The following is a 20,830-nucleotide window of genomic DNA, read 5'->3' on the forward strand; positions in this document are numbered from 1 at the left end:
GTCCCGTCTCACAGCCCGGGCCCTAGCAGGGCTGTGGATGCTTAGGGGAACCCCTTTAGGGCCCTTAGGAGCCCAGAGGGGGCCGGCTGTCGAGGCAGAACCACCACTAGATCCCCTTGCATCTGACGAGGGGGCACAGGCCAGCCTCCTCGACCAAAGGACGCCCCACTGGAGCGTGGGCGCCAGCTCCCTGAGCCCCCCCCCCCCCCAACTCCCAGGGGTCCTTTTCCGAGAAGCCGGGCGAGCCTGGCACCCATGCTCCCCAGCCCCGAGCTGAGCCCTCCACCTCTGGTCAGAAATATCGGAAACCGGGTAAGGCTGTTTGCCAGCCAGGTGGACAGGGAGCGCTGGGGCAGCGCCAACCGGTGGTCGGAACCTCTGTCCACCCAGACGTACCGTTTGGGCCGCTTTCTGGGTTGGGGAGCAGTCCTGGGTGGTGAAGCCCTTCGGCCGGATTATTTTTTGGGGCTTCTCAGGAAGGTGGTGTGTGACCGGGACCTCATAGGCGCTGGGTTTATAAAGCGCCAGGGAAGGAGGTGGGTCCCACGGAGCTTGAAATGTGAAGGTAAAGGGGGCCTGGGCTGTGAGCTTCTTGAGGGCAAGGACCATGTGCCTTTGGCCCTGGGCCATACTCCATCCTGCTACCGCCCCATTGGGAGCAGGCCCCACATACACGGGCTCAGCTCCCTGTGGTCAGCCCCTGCCCGATGCACCCCCGCCCAACCCCTCGCCTGGGGCCTGCATAGTTATGGCCATAGTCTGGGTGCTTGGATATCGAGGCTGCTTCTTTGGGGACCGGATGCGATCTGGGGGTGTACACTCAGCCAAAGGTGGCCAGGGGGTTTCTCTGCCTCTGGCCGGACAAAGCAGCAAAGGCTTGTGGACAGAGCTCCACCCTGTGCTACTCAGGAACTGCCCCAGACCAGCTAAGTGTGGGTTCTGGAATCAGATGGGCCACCCATCCTCCCCCGCCCTTGGTTTCCTCCCAAGCCCTCAGGGGCCCTCCTCCTTGGGGAAAAAATTCTCAGTCCTTGGTTTTGTGTTGAGGGCATTGACCAGTTCTTACCGGTTATCTGTCCAGTCCCAGGCACACAGTAGATGCTTAACAAATATTTGCCTGGTGATTATGGCTACTATTGCCCGGGGCAGATAAAGTCAGAGTTCTTTGTGCTGAATGGTCACTGATCATCATTTTTTCCTTAAAAGAAATCTTTTAAGGAAGTGGGCCTGTTAGGGGATGCACGTTTCCAAGCCTGGGAGCCACTAGCACCCAAAGCATTTACCTTCTCACCAGCCCAGCCCCCTCCTTTTCCACTCCATTAAGATGGAGGAGACAGGACTTTGTAAAATGTGCCCATGCTTTTCCCCTTCAGTTCACAAACTGTGGGTGGTGGCCAAGCACAGGACGGGGTGGGGAGCAGGAAGGCAGTGGGGCGCTTCAGGATCCGACTTTTCAAACTGGGAGAGACTTTAACTTAACCAGGCCAGCCTCCTCCTTTTTAACCTCTTGCACTCGGATATCGAGTGTGACTCGACACGGTTAGCATCGGTAGCAGCTCGTATGTCGAGCCACACTCGACACGTAGTTTCACTAAATTATAGAGATTAAAATTACTCTTTGAATGTATCAATAATTTGAAATACAAAAAAATCCAAATAAATAAGTTTGTATGAAAAGAAACTCCAGTTTTTTATTCTACTGCCGCGCTTTGTAAAATCTGGGGTATTTAAAAAATTAAATCCCGAGTAGAATAAAGGAATCGAGAAAAAAGCAAGTGAGTGCAAAGGGTTAAAAGCCCAGAGATGCTGAACAATTTGCCCAAAGGCACACAGTAAATTGAGGCAGAGTCTAAGTCCCCTTTGCTTCGCCTCTGCATTACTTCCTTTGGCCATAAGGGGGCACTCATAGCAGGGTCCTGGAGAGGACAGGACAACCCCAAGGATGCTTACGCAGGCCAGCTGGACTTGTGGAGGAGGAAGGCTATGAAAATAAAATCAATCCTCCTGATAAGGTTTTCTCGTTGGAGCCTGGTTGAGCCTGAATCAACAAACAAGGCCCTGGGCGTGAGCAGCCCCTGCTAAGCTGGGAGGACTGAGGGGGGAGGAGGCCTCCTCCAGGCCTGTGTTCCTGCTTCATTAGTTCCCGGGGTTTATAATCTGCAGCAGGAAACATTTCTGTGTGTAATTCAAACAAACTTTTTCTCCGGTTGCCTCGGCTGGGACCCTGCTGGGACAAGCCTGGGCTGATGACAGCCAGCCCCCCACAGTGATGACCTCAAGGAAGGGCACCAGCAAAGGGTGTGTGGGGAGAGCTCTGACCTCCAGGCCAAACACAGGCCCATGGGCAGCAGGGGGGGGACTGGCAGCTGGCCCAGCCAGCTACTCACCCAGGGCTGACGCCTCTGACACAGCGGGGAGACGAGGAGGGCAGGAGAGGGGCATAGAAGGGCTTCTGTTGCGAAGGCAGCTCTATTTTCAGAGGCCCTTGGGCCCCGCCTAGCAATCGGACCCTCCCTGCTCAGTCAAATGCCTGGCTTCCCCCCCAACCCCAGCACTAATCTTCCCGGTCAAATACTGGGTGGGGCAAAGGAATGAGACCCTGGAGCGGGCTCTGCCGACTGTGCAGGGGGTTCCTCAGACTTCACTGATTCGAGGATCCAAGTCAGGTGCTCCCCTCCGATTCTCCGCACAGACGCCAGGACAGGTGCTCCACCGACATTTAATCTGTCCGAACCCTGATGCAGGCTCATCCGCAGCCTTGCCATCCACGGCTGCAGGCCACCACCAATTCTCTCCCAAGGCCCTTCTTCCCAAGTCCCAATCAGTGGGAGGCCCAGCAAACCTGTGCTGGGGGCAGCCCCGAGGGCAAGGGCTGGGCCACAGGGAGGAAGGGAGGCGGGAGGGCTTAGGACAGGTGAGCTCTTTGGAACTGTCTGGAGCTGGAGAAGGACAGAGAGGTCACCTCAGAAGCATCCAGGCTGGACCCGAAGGCCCGGTGTGTTGAGCTGTAGCAGCGGCAGTGGGCAGCCAGATGAGCCCGGTCGGCCGTGAGAGACCCAAGCAGAGCTCAGACCCACCTTCCTGGGCCCCTCGTACCCTGGTGCCCAAGGGAAAAAGTCAGGAGGACCGGCTCCTGGATTCTGCTCCTCGGAAGGAACCCTGAGTCTTCGGAGGCCAGCTCCTGGCTGAGTCCCGACGTGCGGGGGCGGGACGGGACGGCCTTTGGTTCGGGCTTCACGCGGTGAAACAGCAGGACATCCCGTTCCTGGGCGGAGGCAGTGTTCGCTCACTGACCTCGGGGCTCAGATGCCGGTCACACATGTGATCCTGGGGCTCAGACGCTGGTCACATACATGATTTCTTCGGTGCACGGCCGCTTCTCCGAACTGCCGGTGTCCTCCCGGGTGAGGGCCCGCAGCGGGGCGGCCTCCGGGATGGCTGCTTCGGCCTCGGCCGGCCTGCCCTGCCTCTCCTTCCTCTGAAGCGCACAGAAGCCGCCACCCATGAAGAGGGCGGAGGAGACGATGAAGAAGCTCGACATGTAGAACACGTAGCTGAAGTTGCTGTCGGTGTTGTCCAGGACGAACCCTGAAGGGCGGAGAGCAGGTTAGACCCGGCCCCGGGCTGCCAGCCCCGCACTGTCTCTGTGGAACCCATGCTTCTCTCACTGGGAACTGTGGCTGGCACCGAACAGGCACTCAATAAATAGTTGGTAAAGGGAAGGGGGAGAGGAAACACAACCTCCTCTGGCCCGGGCAGGAAGAGTCCTCCGGCCAAAGCGCCCTGAAGGGCATGTCTCGCTCACCCTGGGGCAGGCGCTGTGACAAGGGCCAGCGGAGTCGGGATATCGGCTCGGCACAGGCCAAGCCCTGGTTACGGCAGGGTCTCTTTTCTGCGTTTTGCAGATGACACTGTGGCTCAGAGAAGGTCAATGACCTGCGGGGTCGGTCCCACGGGCAGGAAGTGGCAGAACCAGGATGTCAGTAACAGCCAACCCGTGCCCAGTACTGACTCTGCCATCTTCTCTCCTAAGCGCTTTACGGTGTAACTTGTGACCCTCACCACAAGCTGAGCAGGTAGATTCTATTCTCATCCTCACTTTGTTGATAAGAAAGCAGGTACAGAGAGGAGATGACAGACTCAGGTAAGTGTGGTACCCAAACCCCTATTTTTAACTCTTCATACTGAGTGCCAGCTGGGAACAGGCTGCAGCCAGTCCCGTGAGGTGCCTGGGGAAAATCACAGATTCCAAGCCCCTACCCCTGGGATGCTGGACGGGGCCTGAATCTGTGCAGACGGTTCCCTCCGCCTCACCCCCTAACCCTGCCCTCCCAGGCCACGCCCTCCCTCTTGGGCCTCACCAGCCATTGGCGGGGAGATGAGGATGGAGATGCTCTCCAGGATGGTGCAGAGGCCCAGGGCCCTGGAGAACCGATCCATGGGGACCACGTCCATGAGGACCTGGAAGAAGAGGGCGCCGACCACACTCATGGACACGCTGTACACCAGGCAGTAGCCCACCAGCACGCGGAAGTTGGCCGACACCGTGCACACCAGGTTGGTGAGCCCGTTGAGCAGGACGGCGAGGCTGAAGAGGTACTTGCGGTGTGTGGCTAAGTTCTGGCGGCCGGCCACCAGCCCAGCCATGGGCCGCAGGAAGATGTTGCTAAAGCCGATGATGGAGATGAGCAGGGCGGCCTTGTGCTCGTCGACCCCGTGCCGTATGGCGTACGGCACCAGGAAGACTTGGGGCAGCGGGAAGCCGAGGATCATCCACGTAACGCCCAGCGTGAACACCCGGTAGCCCGCGTTGTGCCACAGGATGTCGAAGGCCAGGTGGCGCAGGACGGCCCGGCCGCATGCTGCCAGGCAGCCGGGCGCGGGGGTCTTGGAGGGCACCGAAGGGCCTCCTCTGGGTGCGGGGGCCACGCTGGGGGCCACGGGCCTCAGGATGGCCCCGCAGACGCAGCAGTGGAGGAAAACCCCGCCGAAGACCAGGAAGGTGCCCCTCCAGCCCAGGTCCTCCAGGAGGTGGCGGGCCAGCAGCGGCCAGAGTGTGATGCCCAGGGAGACGCCCACCGAAGCCACAGCGTTGGCCAGTGCCCGCCGGCGGGTGAAATAGAAGCCCAGCACGGTGATGGTCGACTGGAAACTGAAGCACAAGCCCAGGCCTGTGGTGGAAGAGGGGGGACCAGCTCGAGGGCGTTCTGGAGCCTCCCACAGCACCCACAGCGGGGGTCACAGGGTCATGTCCCACGCCTGCTCTCCTTCCCGTCTAGCCCAAACCCACCTCCAGGTCCCCAGGGATTTAAGACGGAGTCAGCCCGCCTGCCCTCCTCCCTAGAAACATCCGCCCCTCAGATCTGCCCTCCCAGGGCTGCCAGGAGCACACCTGTCCCCTGGGCACAGTACCCAGGGGATCTTTAAAAACTTAACAGCAGCCCGCCCGGCGTGGCTCAGTGGTTGAGTGTCAACCTATGAACCAGGAGGTCATGCTTCCATTCCCGGTCAGGGCACGTGACTGGGTTTCGGGCTCGGTCCCCAGTGTGGAGCGTGCAGGGGGCAGCCAATCGATGATTCTCATCATTGATGTTTCTATCTCTCTCTCCCTCTCCCTTCCTCTCTGAAATCAATACAAATATATATTTTAGCCCTAGCCGGTTTGGCCCAGCCCAGGTCCTGGTCAAAGCACGTGCAGGAGGCAATCAATCAATGTGCTTCTCTCACGTTGATGTTTCTCTCTCTTTCCCCTCTCTCTAAAAAAACCCAAAAACTATAGTAAGTAAGTCTCTCCCCTGCTTAACACCTTCCAGAGACTTCCCCTCACACCTAGGGGAAAAGCCGAAGTATTTACTATGCCCCGGGAGGCGCTGTACCATCGGGCCTCCGGCCACCTCTTGGATGCCATCTCAGGCCACGCTCCCTGTCACTCACCAGGAGGCAGCCACATCAGCTTTTTTCTCTTCCTCTGGACACCAAGCTGCTCCCTGCCTCGGGACATTGCTGCTGCGGTTCCCTCTGCCGGGGACACACTCCCCCCAACTTCCCTGTCCTGACACAGCTCACTCTGTGCCTGCCCCCCAACAGCTGGGCCTTCTGGAGAGAAAGCTCACAGCCACCCATGACCACCGGCCTCAGGCGGGCCCTGGGTGGCCAGATCTGTCGCCCATCAGCTCTCCCTCCTCCTGGAGGACGCCCGGGCTTTCTTCCTCTTTATACTCCACACCTCCCCGCTCCTCACTCCCAGCTGACAGCCGCCTTCCCTTCCGCCGGACAGTGGACCATCTGTGCTCCCAGCCCTTTCCCCCTGCCCTGCATCTTGTCCACTCGGAGGCATAGCCCTCCAGCCATTTCCCTCTCGCCTGCATCACCCGTTTTTCTCCTCTTTTCCAGATCATTCTCCTTCATTGTTGTTCCTCTCATTAAAAACAAAACACAACCCTCCCTTGACCCCACGGCCTCTTCAGGGTCCCCGCCCATTTCTCTGCTTCCCTTACACCAAAATTTCCTGGGATGTTTGATCAGCTCAGCCATCTCCAACTGCCCTCCTCCTGTGCTCTGTCGAAACTGTTCCCATCAGACTTTCACCCCCACCTCTGCTCCAGAATTGCTCTCGCCAAGGTCACCAACCTCTCCGTTGCCAAATCCGAAGAGCCTGGGCCCCACGGGGTCTGACCCGGCAGCAGCGTGGCACACTGAACCACTCCCTCTTCCTCTCGAATTTCCTTCATTTTTTTTTTTTTTCAAGAAACCCCACCCTCTGGGTTCTCCCACTTCTCTGTCACTTCCCCCTGTCTGGACCACTGCACACTGGAGTGCCCTGGGCTCAGTCCTCCCTCTCCCTTCCTGACAGCAGGGTGACACCTCAGCTCAAGACTTGAGTACCAGCCATCTCAGAATGTCCCAACAGCTCGCTCAGCTCGGGGCCTGTTCCACATCTGAGCTCCCCGTCTCCCTGCAAACCCGCCCTCCCCTCGTTTCCCATGGTGGTGAGTGGCCGCCTCATTCTTCCAGCAGCTCAGGGCACAGAGACTGGGGTCAGCCTTCCTGCTCTTGGCTCATCCTTACCTCTTCCCTGCACTTCCTGCTCTTGGCTCATCCTTACCTCTTACCTGCACTTCATGTGCTCAGTCTCCTACAGGGTTTTCTGAACACCCCGGCCAGCTGGCAGGTGCTTTGCAAACAGTGGTCAAATGAATGTCACTTACCCAGCCGCCTGAACCCCTCACATGACTTCCCATCTCACTACAACTGAACCCCCATCCAGCCTTCACCCCTTGTTCATGCCCCTCGACTCATCTGGCCACCAAACTGCTCCTGGCCACCGCAGGGCCTTTGCACTTGCTGTCCCCTCTGCCTGGAATGCCCTTCCCCCCCAGAGCCTCGGGGCAGACTCCCTTCTTCAGCTCTCTGCCCCCGTCCCTTCCTCTCAAGGCCTCCTCTGCTTGCTTGTTGCAAACAGCAACCTCCCTTCGACCCTGCGTATCTTCCGCTTTGGGCGTTCTTGATAGTCTACATGTTCCCTTGTTTAATCTCTGCTCACCACCGCCCTCCGCCAGGACGCTGTCACATCGGCTGTCCTGTCTTCTCACGCACTTGTTGCGATCAGATATACCCCTTATTTATCTGTCCCTGGCCTCTCTCCCTTGTGGGCTCCCTCCTGTGAGCAGCCCCAGCACTGAGCTTTGCCTGCCCTGTTCACTTGCATATGACACTTTCTCATAGGCGCCCCGTTCTCCAAACGGAATGACAATCACCTGTGAAGAAGCCTGCTGCGAGGTAGAGCTGGCCGAGGGAGCGGCAGAAGGAGCTGGCCACCATGCCCAGGCTGGCCAGCACGCCCCCCAGCATCACGGTGGCTCGGCAGCCAAAGCGTCCCACCAGGATGCTGCACAGGGGCCCTGTGGGTGGAGGCAGGAGGGGCAGGGATGAGAAGCCAGCCAGCAGGGGAGGAGTCCCAGAGGGAGGGGGCGGGGAGGCCGGGAAGGGGTTCCAGCAGGAACTAACCAGGAGGCTTAAAGGGCATAAGCCCTGGCGCCCGCAGTCCTGGATCCTGATGCCCACCCTGCCCCGCACTGGCCATGTGACCCCAGCAAGGCTCGCTCTCTCTCTGCCTCAGTTTCCTCTCCTACAGAATGAGGGATCAGGCTGGGGGACGTGGGACCAGGTGTGAGGTGAGGTGCTGCCAATGTCCAGTTTGACCCAGACAAGGACCTTCGCTGCCCTACCTGAGGCTGCTTCCAGCCGCTGACACAGGATCGGCTCCTGGCCGGGGTGCCCTCTTCACTGGGGGTCTGTCTCGGGGGCGGGGGGAGGTGTCCCAGGCACCTAAATCGTAGTGAGCACCCCTCTGTCCCTACTCGTACCCCATCCTGAAGAAGACTGGCCATAGCCCTCCCTCCAGCCTCCCACCTGTCTAGGGTGAGCAGCTGGGGCCCTGGGCCACTCTGCACCCCTTTGCACTGGCCTCTGGAGAAAATTGGGGTACCTTCTCCCCTCCCCCACCACCTCCAGCCACCACCAGAGCCCGGCACCCAGATGTGTGGCTGCTGTTGGAGAGGGGCCTGTCTTCCTCTACCCCACCCCCATCCCGAGCGGCTTTCTCCGGGCCCAGACCCAGAGGAGTAAAAACCAGCCAGTCCTGGCCAGCTGCTCCTCGGCACTGTGCAAGGCCCCATTCGCCCAGTGCCCTGCCCCCAAGTCCATGGAATGGAGTTTCAGGGAAAGTGTGTGTGCGCACGAGGTTTGTGTGTGCGTGTCTGGGGTGAAGAGGGGATGTGTGTGTGTGTGTGTGTGTGTGTGGCCGGTATCAGCTTTGGGGTGAAAGAGGAAGTGAGCAGTCCATCCTCAGAGATAATCGAGCAGAGGCCGCAGTAGAGGGAGGGGCGAGGCTTTGCCGTGCTATGACCACGGGCCCACATAGGCTCCCCGCCGCCATACGCTGACCTGTCTTAGGAAAGGTGATATTGGGGAAAGCCCTGAGTCATGGAGTCGGGGGTGGGCCTGGGCCGGGAGCCAGCTTAGCTGAGATAGCTGAGGGTGCTGGGGTGGGGCGCTGGAAGGCAGGGTGTTCCTCTGGCAGGCGCCAGAACTCACTCTGCAACCTTGGGCAGGCCTTGTACTTTGTTCTTGCTTGCTTTCCTCATCTCTGAAATGTGTGGGAGCAGGGGGCACTCAGGATCAACGATACTTTCGAGTTTAAAATGGTCTATCAGCCCTGGCTGATTTGGCTCAGTGGATAGAGCATTGACCTGAGGACTGAGGGGTCCTGGGTTTGATTCCGGCCAAGGGCATTAAAAAATAAAATAAAATAAAATAAAATAAAATAAAATAAAATAAAATAAAATAAAATAAAATGGTCTATCAATCTCTGAGCATGGGCTAAAGGTGTGTGAGAGAGACAGACGAGACAGACAGGAGTCCTAAGCAGACTGAGATGCGGGAGAGCCTGCTAGGGGGCAGTGAGTCAAAAGCTGGCTGGGAAGTGAGAGTCCCACTAGATGCCCGGCTCCCAGCCTGTGGCCCAGACCCATCTGGCTGCATGGAAGGAGCCCTCTGAGATGCCCACTTCTGCACCAACCTCGCAAGTGAAAAGGTCATGTGGTCTGGGCTCGGCCTGGCCTTTTCCCCTTGCCCTGAGCCCATGCCCCGGGGTGACAGGTTCAGGAGTCATTCCAGCAAAGGTGGCACCTCGCAGTCTGACCTCCCGCCCGACTGGAGGGAAGGAAGTGGAAGAACAAGCAGGCTACTGGTGCCAAGTGGAGGAAGTGGCAGGAGGTGGGCAGGGAGATGGGGTCTGCTAGGCAAGCACCCCACACCCTCACGCAGGGAGAGCCCTGCGGCCCCACCAGACCCCGCTGCGGGTGACCAGGCCCCCCCTAGAGGCCCCTGCGGAGTCTCCCTGGAGGCCAGAGCAGCCAGAAGCTCGGGGCAGGCCCCTGAGCCCAAGGCTGCTGCGCAGACTCCCTGGACAGCTCCTGACCTTCCCGCATGGCTGGGGTCAGGGTGAGGTGGTCACAGTCCTGGAGGAGCCAACCAGGAAATGAGGGGGGCTGCCTCCTCCACATCTCCCAGCCCTTGCAACTCCCCCTCTGCTGCCTGGTGAGAGATGGGGCTCTCCCAATGCCCCCATCTTGCTCCTGGTGTCTTCAAAGAGCCCCCTTCTGTCCTGAAGCCCGGATGAAGATCTCCAGGATACCAGCCTTCACAGCGGCTGACATTTCCCTCACTCAGCACTTGCCGAGTGTCACGTGATCTCCCCACGATCCCATGTGGGAGGTGGGCAGGACGCCGGGTGTCACCCCCATGTTGCAGGGGAAGGAACTAAGGTTCAGGGTGATCTCCCAGCGGGACCCCAGGCTGCGCCTCCTCTAGTCTGGATCCATCCTGCAGTGGCCATTGAGGGGACTGGCTTTGCATCTTAGGTGCCGCCCCAGCCCAGCCCAGCGCAGCCCAGCCCAGCCCAGCCCAGCCCAGCCCAGCCCAGCAGGATTCCAGCCCGGGGAGCGAGCGGCCCTGCTGAAATCAAGTGAAATCTTAGGAATTCACCTGAAAGGCAAAGCCAGTGGCGTCCAGGAGCGGGACCCAGGAGGCCAGCGAGGTTGTGGCTCCTTGTGCCCTCCCCGGTCCCCCCTCAGGCTGCTTACCCCCTGCGTGGAGCATGGCCATCAGGATGGAGGGGAACCAGGAGGTCTCGCTGTTGCTGGCCTGGAACTCCCGCTGCAGCTCAGTGAAGAAGATGCCGATGCACGTGGGGAAGCCCAGGGTGAGGCCCTGGGCCACCACGGAGGCCAGCAGGACCACCCAGGCCCAGCAGCCCTCGGGGCGCTCCAGGGCCTGGGGCATCCTCTGCTGAGAACGCTGCCACGGCCTCGCCGCCACGGCTACCAGCGCCTGGGCTGCCTGGGGAGGGAGGGGACAGAATGAAGCTGCCAGCCGCCCCGGCCGGCTCACCTGCCACCTTCCCAGCAGCTGAAACCGTCCCTCTTGCCTCAACACCAGGTATCAGAGGAGCGCCACCTCCTGGGAGGCGGCCAGGGGCCCACGCGTTGGCCTTGGCATCTCCTTTCACCCGCTTCCCAGAGCCAGCCTGGCAGGAGGAGCTGGCAGGTGTGGGATCAGTGGGACCCGGCAGGTGAGTGGAATCCTTTCCAGTCTAACATCCCTGGGTAGTCAGCAGGTGGGACTTCCGGGGCGGCGTTGGCCCGGGTACACAGCAAGCGCTGGCTGACCGCCTGGAGACCGGAGCAGGGCCCCGGGGCCAGGGCCAGGGCCGTCCCACTGACCCCACAGGCGCGCGCATACATTTCCATTCATAACCAGGCTCCCTGCACACAAACACAGTCTTTCGCAACGCCACGGCAACCGCGAATTTCTGTCCGTGCTGGAGGCCAAGGTGAGCAGGCTGGTGCCGGGTGCAGCCAAGGAGTGTCCAGAACACTTCACAAGGGCACAGCCTCTGACAGCCCTACAAGGCTCCTTCTAGAAAGATCCATGGCCAACAGTCCAGCTCCACAACATGCTGAGCCATGATCTACCTACCACCTGCAAGGGCTTCTCTGCGCACTACCCCTCCAACACGCCAATACACACACAGTCACACGTGGACACAAATCAAGACACATGCTCACAGACATACACACAGGTAGACACAAACCGACATAGACACACGCAGGCAAGCCCAGAGGCATGCAAACAAATGCACAGACAGGCACATGCTACATAGACCCCACAGACACACACACCCTCACATCTTTGGCTCAGTCCTATCTCAGTTCCTTGCCACCACCAGGTCACTCCCCCTCATCACAGAAGCCGCCATAACCAGACCTGGAAGCCCCAAGTCCCCCCGCCCCCCAAATGCAGAGCCCTTTTTCGGACCCTTCCCTCCATCCTGGCTCTCCCCAACATCCTCAGACCTCACCTGCTCTCGGGGCTCCAGGCTCGGCAGGCAGTGGGAGCAACTTTGGCCTCCGTGAAGCCACGGGTCCCATGAGCTCCTGTTCCCACAGCCTCCCTCCTTTTAGCTCCAGGTCCGGGGAAGATCCATGGAAACTCAGAAAACGCTCAGAAACATGAAACCCCCTCTTCCTGCCAAGCCCAGCAGCCCACACCTTCCCCCCAGGCCAGGCGCTGGCAAACAGCACCTCAGCTGGATCCACCCTAAAGGGGTGGCTCCAGGTGCTCAGATCCCTGCTCAGGGCACAGCCCTGCCCAGACCATTGTCCCACTCATCCCAGCCTCGGGGTGTGCGTGAGAGTGTGTGTGTGTGACCGCGAGCCCTCGACCGGGCCAGCACCTCCCGCCCTCCTGGCTCCTGCCTGGGACACTGGCCCTAAAGATCCCCTCGGCCCGATCCTCGGGCCAACCTCAGATTCGGCTCCTCCTCGCTGGCTCGGGCCCCTTCCAGGATTTCTGTGCCCTCAGCAAACGGAAAGGCCACCAATGCCACCTGATCCTCTGCACGGTGACCTGAAGGTCAAGTCTCCACACCCTTGTCCACAGCTCGCCCCTCCTCCCTGACACATCCCGGCCCCTCACCTTTCCAGGATGTGCCGCTTGCTTTCCCTTCTCGCTCCCAGAAGGGCCACCAACCAGCCTTCCCCTGCACCCCCACTTCCTCCTGCTCTTCCCTCCGCTGCTGCCCCACCCCCGGCACTCCCAAGCTCCAGACCCTGCGCTTCCCTTCAGAGCAGCACGGTCACGCACAAGAGGTGGCAGGGAGGGGCGATGGGAGAAGAGACATCGTCCCTGGTTCCTCCTTGTCCTGCCCCTCCGTGGAGAGGTCCCTTTCGTGCCCTCCTCGGCAGCCACTTCCCTAGACAGTCCCTTTGGGGACCTTCACTCTGCACCCACCTTCCTCCAGGAACTTTCGGGGGAGCCGGCTCTTCACAGCTTCTCCTCCCTGGAGACAATCAGAGCCTAGGAGACCACTCAGCACCTTGGCCCTCTCTTAGCTTGCTGCCTCCCAGCCTGGGGACCCCTGGCGTCGTCCCTTTGGGAGCCCCCCCCACAGAGAGGAGCGGGCCAGCCTCTCACACCTCAGCAACTCCCAGGCTTTTATGTCCCGTGGGTCCTTCAGCTCCCCCCCCCCAAGCAAGCTGCCCCTCCCGCCCCCCAACTTGGCTACCATGGTGGTTCCTCCAAAATCTTAAGCCAGAGAGAAGTCCGGTTGGTCCTTCAAGATCCCGCCCTAGGAAGCCACCCTGACCCCCACCCCCGTTGGGCTAGACCCCCTTCCTGTTTCCTCCCGTGAGCGGTGGTTTTCATACCACATGGGAGTGGGTCAGTCCTTCATCTCGTCCCCCTGCCCCTTCCCCCATCTTCTACGCTAGGAGCAAGGACCTGTTCCCGCGCTCCCACCCGGCCTCCGGCAGAGCCCCAAAATGCTATGAATGTGACCCACCTGTGTTCCCCAGAAGACGGGCAAGCCGAGGACCAAGGCTGACCTGGCTTCCGGGCGGGCAGGTCCATTCCAGAAGACTCAGAGACGCGACGGGGCTGGGGGCTCTGGCGTGGCCTCTGCCCCGGCGGGGAAGTGGTCTTTCCTTTGTACTGGGAACCATGAGTCACCATCGCTGCCTGGTGTGTGGTCGGGGCAAGGAGGGAGATGCGGCTAGAGACACCTCACCCTCCCTTCCTGGGACTGGAGGGGAGCCACCTTCCCGGGGAGCTGCCCCCCTCAGCGTTCAGGGACTCCCCCGACCCAGAGACCATCTTCATGCCCAGGTGACAATGCCAAGATGACATTTATTATCCTCCCAACCCCCGGGGCCGTTTTTAGGGCTTCCCATCGGATGACAGAGGCCCTGCTGGGCCCTCAGCATCCTCTCCCTGCCCTTCCGAGTTTGCAAGTATGGTGGAAAGGGCGAGCGACGCTCTCACGCCGGGGTGTGGGGGATCCCGGGCTGGTGTGCAGGGTGGAGGGCCTCCTCCTCTCTTCCTCTCCCTCTCTTCTCATGGTGAGGGGGAAAGGAGGGGCCACAAGCCCAGAGCAGACCCTGGAGCCCCCCTCCCTCACCGGACCACACACAGGTCAGGGTACAGGACACAGGGCAGGGGGCAGGCAGCTGTAGGGCTCCCCCATGGGGCCCAGAGCTGCAACAGCCGGCTTGAACCCTCAAACCCCTGCACCTGGCAGGGGCCCCGGAAGGAAGGCGGCAGTTCCAGAGGTCGGTGAGCTGGGGCAGGTCACCTTCGCCCTTCTCTGCCCCAAAACGTGCCCCACATTTCCCACAGGCGCCGGCCGGCCACAGCCTGCCAGGGGGGTGGTTGGCAACAGAAATTCGTGACCTCTTGCCACCCTGGGCCCTGTCTGCCGTCAGGGATCCTGTTTCCACTCCGCTTCCCACCCTCCGCTGGACGGAGCTCCTCGGGGTGGGGCTTGGGGACGTCCAGGCGGCGCCCGGGAGCATATTTCAGGCCAGGCCTTGGGGGGGCGGGGGTGCCCGTCCCCTCACTCCCCAGGTCGTGGGGGGTCAGCAGTCGCTTTGGAGAGACCCCTCAGGGGTGGGGGTCCCCAGCCATCGGAGGCTGGGGCAGCCCAGGAGCCAGGACAAAAAGGCTTTTCGGGATCCTCGCCCCGGACAGGCGGGAAGGGGCTCGGGAGGCCCCGCGCAGACGGGGGCCCCGGCGGAAGGGCGCCTTGGAGCCGTGGGGAGGGGAGGGAGCCCGCTTACCGGCTCGCGCGGGCCCAGCTGCCGGCAGCTCCACTCGCGCCGCACGGCTTCCTGCGGCCGGGCCTCCCGGGGCGGAGGTGGCAGGACGCCGGGCGGGCGGCCCCGGGGAGGCGGGCGCAGGGCGCGGGGGGTGGGACCACCTCGGAGCCGCCGGGGCGTGCGGGGAGGAGGTCTTGCCTGGAGGTGGGAGGGCGCGGCGGGGCGGGGCCCGGGCCAGCACCCTCATCTCAGCCTGGTCCCCTCCTCTGAGTGGCGTGGGCCGTCCAGCAGCCGGGCGGACGCGGCCGGGCGGGGTTCATTTGTATGTCGTTAGCATGTAATTTGCATAGACCATATGCTCCCTCTTCTGGACCCCAGGAGAGGGAGGGAGAACGCGTGTGATTCAGAGACTCCATCTCCCGGCGGGAAGGGGGTGGGAAGCCAGGATGGGGGTCACCTCTTTGAGGGCTTCAGCTGCCCAGGGGGCCTTCCAATGACAGGCTGGAGCTTGGAGAGCCACACCCAGGGGGAGCCAGGCAAACTCTGGTCAGAAGATGCCCACCACGTGCCGAAACCGGTTTGGCTCAGTGGATAGAGCATCGGCCTGTGGACTCAAGGGTCCCAGGTTCGATTCCGGTCAAGGGCATGTACCTTGGTTGTGGGCACATCCCCAGTAGGGGGTGTGCAAGAGGCAGCTGATTGATGTTTCTCTCTCATTGATGTTTCTAACTCTCTATCCCTCTCTCTTCCTCTCTGTAAAAAATCAATAAAATATATTTAAAAAAAAAAGAAGATGCCCACCACGTGCCAATGCGCCCCTCAGCCACGCCCCCAGCTAGCCAGCCCTCAATAAGCATTGTTTAAAATGTAATTACTGCCAAGTTACAGTGATGAAGACAGTGTAGTACTGGCATAAGGACAGACACAATGGGATCGACGGGACAGGATTGATTTTCCACACGAGTGCTGAGATCCAATGTGGGAAGAGTAGTCTTCTCAGTAGATGGTGCCGGAACAACCCGATATCCTCATGGGGAAGAATGAGGTTGGACTTCTACATCGCACCATTTAAAGAAAAACAAAAAGGATCCTAGATGGAAATGTGAGGCCTAAAAACTGTAAAACTCTTAGAAGAAAACAGGATTAAATCTCCATAAGCTTGGATGAGGCGATGGATTCTTAGATCTGACACCACAAGCATAAGGGACAAAGGAAAAAAAACATAAATTGGACGTCATCAAAATAAAACACTTTTTAAGAATAATAATATATTTTGATGGATTTCAGAGAGGAAGGGAGAGGGAGAGAGAGAGAAACATCAATGATGAGAGAGAATCATGGATCGGCTGCCTCCTGCATGCTCCTCACTGGGGATCGAGCTCACAACCTGGGCATGTGGCCTTGACCAGAATTGAACCCAGGACCCTTCAATCGGCAGGCCGACGCTCTATCCACTGAGCAACACCAGCCAGGGCAAAAGAAAACACTTTTGTACATCAAAGGACGCCACCAGGAAAGTGAAAAGATAACTCACAGAATGGGAGAAACCATTTGCATCTGATAAGGGACTTGTACTGAGAACTCTTACAACTCAGCAATAAGAAGACAACCCCAGTAAAAAGCGGGCAAAGGATCTGAGTAGCTATTTCTCCAAAGCAGATGGCCAACAAGCACATGAAAAGATGCTCAGCATCCTTATTCATCGGGGAAATGCAAATCAAACCCACGAGGAGATACCATTTGCCACCCACGAGGTGGCTTCACTTCTGGGTGTATCACAGACGCGATACTTGTGTCGAGTTGGAAGGTGCGTCTTAGACAAGTCATCGCTGTGCCTGTGGCTCATTTTTTGTGCCAACTGTCTCCGTGCCGGGGCTGGCTCTGACACGGGAGGACATTCAGTTTAACTTGAAGGTGTCTAGATATAAACCTTGGGAGAGTTATGGGCAGTTAGACAGACCTGAGCAGAGCAAGGACGACGGGCCAGGTGCAGAAGGTCACCAGGGCAGGAAGCCCCGGGCCTAGCAAAGGGCAAACCTGGGAAAGCAAGGACCTCGCCCCCAGGTGACCTTTCCTGCCCTGGCATCTCGCTGGTCATGTGGTTTAGACCCCCTGGCCTTTCCTCCCTAAACATAACCTCTAGGCTTCAGTGGTATTTCAGTGTCAGACCAGGGACCCTGTGGCTGCCTCAGGACCAGCTGCATTGACTCAGGACCCCCTGCCCTGGCACCGACCAATCAGTGGAGACCATGACCCGGAAAGAGCACACCTGGAAAGCTGATGGATATTCTATGAAGACCCTCTCCTGAGCCCTCCCCTAAGATTTCCACCTGCAAGAGAGAGAGAAAAACCCTCAATGCAAAGGACCCAACTCCACCTCTCCCCCAGGGAGCACGCCCTAGCCATCCCCTTCCCCCTTCTTCCCTCTAGGGGACCCCACGAGACTTGCAACCAGGGGAGCAGTGGGCAGTGTCACCTTGTCGCAGGCTAACCCCCTGAACCTGTCTCTAAGGCCCCCTTTCCTCTGACTTCCCGGTGAGCCCGAGCAGCCCGCCTGGGCTCTCCCATTGCTGCTTCTATGCTAAGCCCCTCCTGGTCTCCCTTCCTGAGTGTGCTCTTGCTGCGGCCAATGAATTCTTGCCTTCTCTGCTGCACTTTGTCTCTTGATTGAAATCTTTCCTTCAAGAAGACAAGGACTGAGGTCTCGTCGTCTCGCCGGTAACAGGAGGAAGGGATGGGATCTAGTAAGATTTATCTTATGGTCCTATAGGATGATCCCAGACCTAGGGAGGTCTGGATGGGGGACAGGGAGGATATACTTGGGGGTCTGCACCATCTTGGGCTCCTTATCTCAGCCTGGCCAGGGACTGAGTGGCAGCACCTACCCCCGGCACTCAGGACAGGCTGGGTGCAGCCTCCACCCCCGCCCCGGGTACCCTGGCAGGGCGCAGGCACTCCAAACCCAAGGGTGTCCTGGAGGATCCTATTGTTGTAGTGTAACCCCCCATCTTACAAAGGACGCCTCGAAAAGTCAAATTATGGAGTAATTTATTAAAGGCCGGCGGCATACGAGGGGCTAAAGCTCCAAATCTCACAGCCCCGAACAGCTTGCCACATCTGGCTTATATTGGCAGAATATCACAAAAGTATCGATTACATCTTTGGGTCTGAAATGAGGAACCTGTTTCGAGAAAAGCATTTTTACAGAAGTGAAACTGAGCAAGTTAGTTATCTAAAGTATCTATGAATCACTGAATCGACAGAAACACATTATCTGGGACCACCGGGGCAATTTAGAATAATTGTGCTGTCCAGATTCTGGAATCCCTGAGTCAACAGGAATGCATTATCTGTAGCTACTGAGGCAATTTAGGGTCTGTTCTGATTCCGGGACCACTGAGTCAACCGAAACTCAGTTATCTGTAGCTACTGAGACAGTTTAGGATAACTGATCTGTCCTGGGTCCCAGAAGAATGTGCTTCGATGACCAGTGAGATCACAATCAATGGGACATTCAAACCATCATCAATGGAGTATTGGGAGAGCATACGTAAGTTCAGAAAATCAAAATAACTTTTAAATGAGTACAGGACCCAAAACAGCAGGTTAAAATATTAAACAGCAATTTTTACCCAAGTATGGTTGCTAATACTTCACTATCCTCTCTGAAAAATCACCCCACTGCTGATTCAACCTGCACTTCACCCTGTGCTTCCTCAGGAGGAAGTTGACAGAGTTGTGGGGTACCCCCTCCGCCAGCCGGGACCCCGGGGGGCCTTTATAGAAAGAGCTTCCCGTCAGGCTGGGGCCCGGCCCCTGTGGCTGCAGCCCTCGGAGCCAGGGCCTCCCGCTCCCACAGGCAGTCCCCCCGGCTCCCCCCCCCGCCTTCCTCTGTGACTGTCCCCTCAGAGGGGGTCTCAGCACACAGCTTTGTTAGAGTGACCAGAGTGGAAGGGGTCGTCATCCTATAGAAAGGGGAACTGGCCCACCTCCCCAAAGAGAGGGGGCGGCGCTTGCTCCAAATCAGAAATCAATAATCAATAATTCATCGTTAACTGCCTCCTGCCACCGCCGTCCATCAGTCCATCAGTGATACCAACCTGCACCTCGTTCTCTTGCTGGTCTGCGGAGCCCCCCGCCGGCTTTGGTCAGTGTGCGCCGATGGCTGTGCCCTCTTCCTGGAACACCCTGTCCCCAGGATGCTTGTCTACCTATTGGCTCCTGGTTGGCCTGCAGGTGGCAGCTTCCCCACCTGACCCTGCTGAGTGCTGGGTGTCTCCCCACTAAGCTCCCGAAGGCTTAGGAGCTTCCTGGCCCCGGGGATCTGTTTCCCAGCACTGAGCATAGGGCCAGGCACAGCCAATAACAACTATAATAATGAGGGTCGACATGGATGGAGCGGCCTGGGTACTGACTCACTGGCTGAATGAAGGAATGGATACCACCCACCCAAGTCCTAACACCCCAACCCCAGAGCCTGAGGTCCTTTAAAATATTGAATTACTCCAAAGCTCCAGGATGGGCTCCTGCTCTTGGCCGGTGCTGTGACCGGCTGTGTCCCTGGCATAGCCAGAGTGCCCTCTGCTGGCAGAAGGGCGACAGGTCTGCTCCTGCTCCCCGGGATGCTGGGGCGGCTGGGGCCCTCTGCGCCTTCCCCGTCACAGCCCCTTTCTCCTTCGCTAGTAGGAGGGCAGCTTCTCTGTTCTTCCTCCATGTCACCCCTCTGCCCGTTTGCCGGGCAGGTGGGAGCTTGCCAGTTGGCCCAGAGGCCTAGGCTGTGCCACCAGCTGGCTGTTCCCCTCGAGGCCCCCTGAACGCAAATCTGGTGGGCAATCTGTCCCAGGGCTGGTCATAGACGCTGGTTGTGATGTTGGGGGACCCACTACCCCCACCCCCACTCCACTCCAGCCCCCACCTCCTCGGGGGGTGGACAGAGATGTCCTGATCTGTCCCAGTCAGGGCAGCAGATTACCTCATGCTGGGGAGCAGGATACGGGAAACCATAAGGTGACCTCAAGCCCCCTGATTTGGGATGGTCCCTGTGCTGAGCCCTGCCCCATTTCAGGGGTGTGGGAAGGGGCGATGGTCATAAATCCAGGCAAGTGGGCACGCCTGGAACTACAGCCTGGCACAGCCCTCACTCCAAGGGCCCCTTGCCCCGTCCTACCTTAGGGAGAGGCTGTCGGAGTGCGGCTCTCCTGGCTTTGGGACCCTTCTCTTCCTTCTCCTGCCTCCTCCTCAGCTCTCTGACCCCGGCTCTCTCCCCAGCCCACGCTCTCTCCGGAGCTCCAGGCCCATCTCCTTGAGATTGTCCCCCTGTCTCACTGTCCCCACACCACCCTCACCCTCACCCTCACCCTCACCCTCTTTGGACCACGCCCCACCTCCACTCTGACTCAGTCAAGGGCCTCATCTTCCTATCCAGCTTATCGCCCATCCTTCCCCGTGCTCGGGCCTCGTCTCTTCCTGATGCTGGGCCTCTTCGGGCCCATGTGGCCTGGACGCTGAGCCCGATAGGATCTCTCTGCTCGGCCCCCTGCCTCCCCAGACTCATCTTCCCAGGCTTCTGCTTTTCAGGGGCCGCTGGTGCCTGGCGGGGCTCTGGCCTGCACACCCTCTTCCCACTTCCCCGTTCCTTCAGCCCATGTGCCCCACAGCCCACGCATAGGACTCATCCCCCCACCCGCCACCACCTCACGTGAGGTCACGCCCTCACCTCCCGCCTCGTGCCTTCGCCTCACCTCCAGCGCCTCCCTCTCCCTCAGGCTGACCCTGGCTCTCAGGCCACACATGGGCCTCCCCACTCCAGCCGCCCTCTTTCTCCCCCTCTCCCGCTGCGGCTTCTGCCCAGCCCCTGCCAGGCTGACCTGGTGTGAGAGGCCCTCCTCTCACTGGCCCATTCCCACACCTCCCTCCTCCTTCCACCCTCTGAAGCTGGACTTCTGTCCCTTCTGGTCATCCCCGTGTTACCACATCCAATGGACACACTTAGTCCTCATCCGCCTACAGCGCTGACCCTCCCTCCCTCCTTCCCTCCTTGAAATTCGCTCCTTCCGTGGCCTCATGGGACACCATTCTCTCCGGGTGTCCTCCCACGTCTCTGGCCACGCTCCCATTATTTTGCGTTGGTTTCAGGCGTACAGCACAGTGGGTGGACAGTCACGTAATTTACA

General features: G+C 59.3%; 1 protein-coding gene across 3 annotated transcripts; it reads right to left on the bottom strand.

Annotated features, from left to right (window-relative positions):
- Window positions 1–1,727: 1,727 nt before the first annotated feature.
- On the bottom strand, window positions 1,728–14,913 carry SLC16A5 (solute carrier family 16 member 5). 3 transcript variants are annotated; one of them, XM_079796781.1, is made up of 6 exons: window positions 14,679–14,913; window positions 13,449–13,581; window positions 10,647–10,902; window positions 7,758–7,901; window positions 4,362–5,171; window positions 1,728–3,588 (listed from the first exon to the last, which is right to left on the bottom strand). In XM_079796781.1, exons 2-6 carry the CDS (start codon window positions 13,563–13,565, stop codon window positions 3,335–3,337), a joined length of 1,581 nt encoding a protein of 526 aa, XP_079652907.1. In that variant the 5' UTR covers window positions 13,566–13,581; window positions 14,679–14,913; the 3' UTR covers window positions 1,728–3,334. The 3 variants fall into 3 exon arrangements, with proteins under 3 accessions (XP_079652907.1, XP_079652908.1, XP_079652909.1); XM_079796782.1 differs by lacking the exon at window positions 14,679–14,913 and having other exon boundaries at window positions 13,406–13,541; XM_079796783.1 differs by lacking the exons at window positions 10,647–10,902; window positions 13,449–13,581; window positions 14,679–14,913 and adding an exon at window positions 8,229–8,259.
- Between the last annotated feature and the right edge of the window lie 5,917 nt (window positions 14,914–20,830).

Source organism: Cnephaeus nilssonii (assembly GCF_951640355.1).
Source record: "Cnephaeus nilssonii genome assembly, chromosome: 19".
NCBI classification, from domain to species: domain Eukaryota; kingdom Metazoa; phylum Chordata; class Mammalia; order Chiroptera; family Vespertilionidae; genus Cnephaeus; species Cnephaeus nilssonii.